The 7,685-nt window shown below is 35.8% G+C and overlaps 1 protein-coding gene across 1 annotated transcript; it reads left to right on the top strand.

Annotated features, from left to right (window-relative positions):
* Positions 1–3,653: 3,653 nt before the first annotated feature.
* Positions 3,654–4,821, top strand: LOC121417985 (histamine H3 receptor-like). The gene has a single exon (XM_041611693.1). The coding sequence runs from the start codon at positions 3,669–3,671 to the stop codon at positions 4,791–4,793; it is 1,125 nt and encodes a 374-aa protein (XP_041467627.1). The 5' UTR covers positions 3,654–3,668; the 3' UTR covers positions 4,794–4,821.
* Positions 4,822–7,685: the final 2,864 nt, after the last annotated feature.

The raw sequence follows: 7,685 nt of genomic DNA on the forward strand, positions 1-7,685 counted from the left end.
GTGGTCATGATGATGGTGAGCCTTGTACTATTTTCAAGTCATTTCTCCTTTTTTTTCGTTTTGCTGCGAATTCATTGATTTTAAATTTATATGAATTGATGAATGATGATAGTGATGATGCCGTATCTGCCGACTGTCATATTTGCGAAATCTGACGCCCTTCCTCAATGTAGTGTAAACGGTTCTTGATCGAAGCAACAAAATCTTCACATAAATATTAATCTATCAAACCCCACTCTTTCTCTAGAAATCATATACTGTATACTTTTGTAACCATGGTGATAAAACGATCTCGCCTATCCTTGGTTATTTGTTTGAGGTAAATTTCAATCGATTGTTTGACTTTGAGAGTACCATATTTCAAGCCAACGATGTTTATTTGAGATTTGGAAAAGTCCGGTAACAGTCATTTTAATCATTAGCAATTTAAACTTGAGTAAACTTTATCAGAAAAAGGGGATATTTCTGGCAACGGAAGCCGCATCATCGAAATTTGTTTTCGCCGAGAAACTAACCCCTTTTTCCGGTGAGTTTTTTTTACCCACCCCACCCAGATTACCAAATCGTTTAATAATTTACAAACAATCTGTAAATAAATAATTTGATGATGACGATGGTGATGATGATTGTATATGATTGTGGTGGTGATGATGTTGATGTTGATGATGTTGATGATGATGATGATGATTGATGGTAATGATAATGATGGTAGTGAGGACGAGGACTATGAAGAAGAATATGGCGGCGTTGGTGAATACATTGTCATTTAGTAATGCATAGTTGGAAGGATAGATACAGATTTCAGACTGGATTATCTATTTGCTTCATTTTTTAGGGGGCGGTGTTAAGGTGGTATCTTATCTTCATGGATTATTGGAAACCCACTTCCCCTGTTTGAGTACATGCTTGGAACAATTATTTGTCAAATAATATATCAAAATTTGTCACTCTCAAGTACTCAACATGTTAAAGTACAGTTGTGTGTATTGCCCGTCTGTATATATATCATATACTTTGTAAGAGACACACAGGAAATTGCCGAAGCCTATATGGTGCCACAGGAGGAGAGTCTCTTTTAAAGAAGATTAAAGCCTATCTCGAATCAGAGACGGATTCTTCTTCTTTAATTATGGTTTATCAGCTTTCAAATTATCCTAGAATAGCGACTTAAAAAACTTCAGCTTTCGAGTGTTTCGTAAATTTGCTCGGGACACTTATCGTGACGGATAAGGCAATCTTCAATACCCGCAGAAATAATTCTATGACACTGTATTGCTTGAATTACATGTAGCTTACATGATGCTGAAAAAAGGAGGGGCAACATTTCCATTAGGGTGCTCTATGACTGATAATTTGCAAGCGAGCGAAGTGAGGGAACGAAACATGACATAATTCAGTAACAAAGAACTGGTATGTAAAAAGGGTTGAATCAACCAGATATCCAAGGAAATACTTAGGAAAAAGATATGATCTTGTTAAGCCATCCCTGAACTCTTAACGATTACGTCAGTTGATCTCACCAATAAGCCTCGAAATGGGGATATCGATATGGATGGTAACTGACCACTCTTGAACAATTAGCACCTAAAGACGAAATTGATAATTGCACGGTTTTGGAGATTATTTTTTGTGATGGAGCGGGGCGTATTCACGAATATGTCGTGAAATCGTATACTGTGAGCAAGCAATATGCTATTCACTCGACTATGATTACATCGCAACTAGACCGTTTCGAGAGATGGATATTAATTGATGGTAAGGTGTTGATTGGATTGTTGATTAAACAACTGCAAGTCTTGATTTCTTTGTAAATGTCACTTTATACATTTCTGATTGATTGCTCATGATTCCACAAATTTCCCCCATTTTATTCAGTTGTTAATTCTTTTTCCCATGCCGGGGACCACATTTCGTTGTCGGCCTTTTAGGGTATTGGGGTTCATGTCATCCCTAATGGAAGCACGATGGCAGCAGCAAATTGAAGAAAATGTTAGGCATTGATTTTTTTCTCTGTAATGGCTCAACATGGATCTCGCTTTCCACACGTCACTAAATTCTTAAACATTAATTTCTAATGGTGCACATTAATGCTAAACACTTGCTTCAATATTAGTGTTCACCACTGATTTTTGGTCGTGAGGAAAGCGCGATTAAACTCTGCGTCCGTTTCATTATTAAACTTCGTCTTGTCACCCCTGTCAAATTCAACGAGACACGTAAAGTGAATATGCATCTTACCCCAATATGTATTAATTCAGATTGCGTTCGGATTTCAAACAGCCGACATGTTTTGATCATCATTTTTACGCCATTCAATCATCAAAGAGGGCAGAAGACGGTATAACTGTGGATTGTGATCTGATCTTCTAATAATACATTTACCTTGTCTATTGTAACAACAGGTAAGTACCATTAATAATTCGAATGTGAAAATATTATTTTCCTTTTGGAAGTAATAATTTATTCACATATTATTCAAGTTACGTCTTTGTTGAAATATCCTGTAAAACAACAGATTTTCACTCCATCATAGTTTCATCTCAGATCGGGTCTCAGATATATCTAGAGATACACATTCAACTGTCTTTAAACACAGGTTTATTGGCAGTATTAGAGAAGATTGAATTTATATGATTTCCCATTGATATATTACATCACAGACCAGAGTAAACTTCAGGGACGTTGCCGTATATATTTTAGGTTGATGTGGATAAGATCACCTTCTGCCCCCCCCCCCCATCCCCCGCCCTTCCATTGACACAGTGGTATTTTAATAATACTCCACGAGATACTGCGCCGTATAGTTATCCATCTTTATTATAGTCTTATATCCTCTGGAAAAAGCGTTATATAAATCAAATTATTATTACTATTATTATTAGTAGAAGTAGTAGTAGTAGTAGTAGTAGTAGTAGCAGCAGCAGCAGCAGCAGTAGTAGTAGTAGTAGTAGTAGTAGTAGTAGTAGTAGTAGTAGTAGCAGTAATATAGTAGTATTGTTTTCATTATTGTTATTATTATTATTATCATTATCATTATATTATTGTTATTATCATTATTATTCTCATCATTTTTATTTATTCCTCTATCCTACCTCCATCCCTTGTCGTGTCTGTAATATACAAGCAACTTTGTCTGCTGCTCCAGCCCCACATTCGTCGCACCAGCATCCCTTGTGGGCTGTGGCACGGCGACAGATTTATTTTATCATCACTTTTTCACAATAGGTTTTTTCAGGGGCCTGGGAACGGTTTTTGAAGAGGGGGTGTTGGTTTAAAAAAAAATGACAGGCAAAAAATAATACCAATAAAATAGGATTATCTCTCCAAAGTCCAAAATCAAGGTGGTTTGGGTCATATTTCTATATTTTTAACATTACCAGCTTAAATTCCAGGTTTTGCTTCCTGATAACATACGCATCACCCCCATAACAATCTTGGGGTTCCTCCAGTACCCTCGCTTTGGGTTTTAAAAAAAATTAAGACAACACAAGAAACTATAGGAATGTGATGACAACGACGGATCATAATCCGTGTTCTAATGGAGGAACTTTTTGCTCATTCAAATACCTTGTGTCATTTGCTTTTTACGTTGTATACATTATTCTATTGATTTTGTTTTCCAATCAAATTTAATCACTTACCTACAGATTATGGATATTGACGGCTCAATGAAAATGATCAATAATACGCCGGTCTTGTCTTCAGGAGAAAGGAGCCGACCTCTTTCCGTCTTGATTCCGATAATCGTCATCTACGGATTCCTCATCATGATCACTGTCGTGGGCAATCTCTTCGTCATCATTTCATACGCTCAAGACAGAAAGCTCCGTCAACGACCCGCAAACCTAATCATTCTCAACCTGGCCATTGCCGACTTCATCGTCGGTTCCGTATCGCTCCCGGTCAATCTGACAGGTATTGTTAGTGGACGTTGGTTATTTGGTCAATTCGTCTGTAGGTTATACTGCATCGTCGACTACGTTGCTGTTTATATGTCGGTCGTCATCATCGTATTCATCAGTATCGATAGATATTTGATCGTTGCAAAGCCAATAAAACACCGATCATTAGTCACACGGAAACGTGTTCGATATGCCGTAATACCAGCTTGGATAATTTACTTTATTTGGTGTTCCTTAACTTCTTTCGGATGGACAACTTTTGGTGAACGAAATGAAACGGACGATTATTTACACGAGTGTGAAATGGAATTTACAGTGAATCCAATCATAACTTTGATCCATTGTCTTATTGGTTTCTTCATACCATTTTCTAGTATTGTTTTCTTAAACGTTCTTATTTTCATCAATGTTAAGAGGCAATTTGATAAATTTCCCGTCGTCGCGTTTAATCGAAGCTCAGATGAAAACAATGGTACAAATACCTTACCAATAAAACGGGAAAATTATGGTAACGATAGCTGTGAATTAAAGCCATCTTCTTCAAAGGGAACGACTATGAACATTAACACTGTTTCAAAAGAAGCAGACTTGAACGCGACCCCAATCAATACAAAATTTGATCAGTTTACAAATGCGAGGCTTCAAAAGAATAAAATAATTGCTAAGAAGCTGGCCATAGTAGTATTGGTGTTTGGTATATGTTGCCTTCCATATGAAATCTGCATTGCTTTGAATTCATTTTGTAAAGAAAAATGCATCAGTGATTTAGTTTTGGAAATAACCGAGAATATCCAATGGGCTAACTCCGGTATTAATCCCATTCTTTATGCTTTCACAGATATCCAGTTTAGGCACAATTTTGTGAGACTAATCAGATGTCGATCAAAATAATCCTTTTGAAAATATAAATTTGGATGTAAAATCTTAATATCAATCTCGTATAATAAAGAAGAAATGGCGAGAGTCTATTTACCTCACTGAGATAATTACAAAGTCCTTTGATTTTTTCCGGCGCCTGCATAGCATTGCTCGGTCAAAGGTCAATTAGGGTCAATGAACTTTGACCATACTGGGGTATCAACATTAAAATCTCAACTAATTTTAATTTTATGTTAAGCTTTTTAAGTGTAATGAAAAAAATCACTTATGAATTTTGCATGAGTTTCAGGTCACATAATAAAAGTCAAAGGTCATTATAGAGGTCCATAAAATTGCATTTTATAATCAAATGAATTTGTTTCATCTTTGTGACTTTTCATCACTGCTGCTATATTGAATCGGGTCAGGCGAAACTGTCAGAAGCGTTTCACCTTTTTTTGTGTGTGTATGTATTATCATGGTCTATTTTTCAATAATCGTAGACAATTATTCCTCACTGAAAAAACGAACAATTAATGTTTTGGAAAAGATCCTTATTTCAAAATTTTCTCAATTAATAATGCTTTGTATAATGTTATTAATACGACATCATATATATAAATTTGAAGCCACATTGATTGAGCCGTATTTGTATCATGATGACCAGGGGCGGAAATCTCTCCCAAAAGGTAGGGGGGGATAAGGGTCTGGAAAATTTGACAAGCAAAAAAAAAGGTCATCTCGTCCCAAAATGCATGTTTTATTTCAATTTTGAGTGATATTTCTTACCATCATCAAAGACCAAAAAAAGTAGGGGGACATTTGATATTGTGACCCCCATGTTGAGTAGTGGGGGACCCGTCCCTCCTGCCCCCCCCCCTGGGATTTCCGCCCATAATGATGACAGAATACTGCATGTATATGACATTTTTTAAAACCATTATTTTATTTTGTGTAGTGATATATATGACAATTTTTTAAACCATTATTTTATTTTGTGTAGTGATTGTAGTCATGATCAATCGGTTGCCAGATTTTTTTTTAATATAAGGTAAACTTTGAATACTTTTCATGACTCCTATATAGTACAGTGTAGTAGTATAATGGAAACACTGATTGTTGTATTTTTGGAGGAGGATTTTGATCGCAATGTCTCGTCTTTTACTGATTTTCAAAATAAATTAACCGTTTTGACTCAAAGTAAAGGAATTGAATAAAATAGAGCAACTTGCTTCTGCAACTGTATATCTTGTGCGCCACAAGTTTATTTTATTTCGTCACATCTGTTTGGTTGCGTGTTATGTTGTTGATATTGATTCCAATTTTGAGTTGTCTTTAAATTCCTAGAATTTGATGATAATAAATCCTGAACATATAGTACAATGGTGCATTATGCAAACATCCCTTAAGATTTTTAAAGAAAAAAGGGAAGAAAAGGAGAACAAAGGAGAATAAAAAAGAGTATTGTAACTCAATTCCTTCCTTTATTTCCCTATCTAAATATTATGCTGCCACCATTCTAAGTACTAAACGCCACAAAGTTGTTTTTTTAATCATAATTACCTATTACTCAATTTTTGCAGACCAAACACAATAACTTTATTCCAGCCTACATTGGTGATTGGATTAAAAAAATATTTTTTGGCAAACGGAAAGGAGATTTGTGTCTTATAAGTGCAAATGGTAGAAGGGTGGAGGTACTCTTCATGTGCAAACTATATTTTGTTTATCACACATTTATGGATCTTGTTCATCTTGCTTAATATTTATAAATATTTTAATTTGACCTCTTTCAAGAACAGAGCCATTATCAATAGCTCTAAATCAGTGGCGGGTCCATGGGAGGCACATCCGGCCCGTGTCTCTCTTGGAAACCTACTAAAAGAGAGGGAGGAGGAAAAACGAAAGAGAAGGCGAAGGAAAAGGGGAGAGCTGGAAAATGAAGGAGGGGAAAGATAATGCTCAGAGAGGAAATAAATTAAAGGAAATTAGATAAAGAGAGAAAGGAGTTGCAAACTGGGGGAAAGAAGAGGGGTAGAACAGAAAACGGGAAAAGAAAATATATATATACAACCTCTGCCCTTGGGCGTGCATGGCGTATAGATTGCCTTTTCCACTCTTTGTCAAAGTTCTTTTTACGCTATTATCTTTTTTTCCACCAAGGATTAGAAGATTAATAAAAAAAATAAGGGGAAAAGAAGAGGAAGTATGAGTGCAAAATGAACTTGCGTGTATTCACAATATAGCAAAAGGGGAAAGTAAGAAGGGAAAATGAAATAGATGGAAGTGGAGAAGAGGGGAAAAGAAGGGCAGAAGAGAGTGACCGTGTCGAACGGCCGGCCTATTCGTTGACATTTTCTTTCAGTAATTCGTCATGTTTGTATATATCGCGTGATCATTAATATAAGTGTTCTCTGATGTCAGTTTATTACTGCACACAATGTACACTTAATGAAAATGGTAAATAATCATTTCAACAAAATGTCCATATTCTCACCTCATACTACGAACACAAGAATCCCCCTCTCTCCTCTTAGATTATATATATCATTCATGCTAAGACCATTCAGTGCATGAGATGACAATCTTTTCAAAATTTTATGACTCGCATGTTAATATTTGTTATAGGTTTCATTAACTTTCTGATAGTTAATCTTGTGCCGTGTTTGGTGATGCAAAAAGGATGTTTCCATGCAGTAATTCAGGAAATTTGGTTTCCCCTTTCCTTTCAAAACTTTTAATAAATCTTTACTTTTTACAAAATAATGAAAAAATATTGTCCGTTTTTGACAATGAAAGGGTAGAAAGTGGTAATTCATCCTTCAAAAGGGCCAAGGAGTGAATAAGGGCCGGAAAACGCTGTCACTCCTCGGTTCGTTTCCACCCTTTTCCCTTTGGTATTTTTTTTTTTTTTAGAGTGCACCA

Source organism: Lytechinus variegatus, chromosome 7 (assembly GCF_018143015.1).
Source record: "Lytechinus variegatus isolate NC3 chromosome 7, Lvar_3.0, whole genome shotgun sequence".
NCBI classification, from domain to species: domain Eukaryota; kingdom Metazoa; phylum Echinodermata; class Echinoidea; order Temnopleuroida; family Toxopneustidae; genus Lytechinus; species Lytechinus variegatus.

What these genes read in the sequence shown, in the direction of transcription:
- LOC121417985 (XM_041611693.1), top strand. Translation starts at nt 3,669, where the DNA reads ATGAAAATGATCAATAATACGCCGGTCTTGTCTTCAGGAGAAAGGAGC.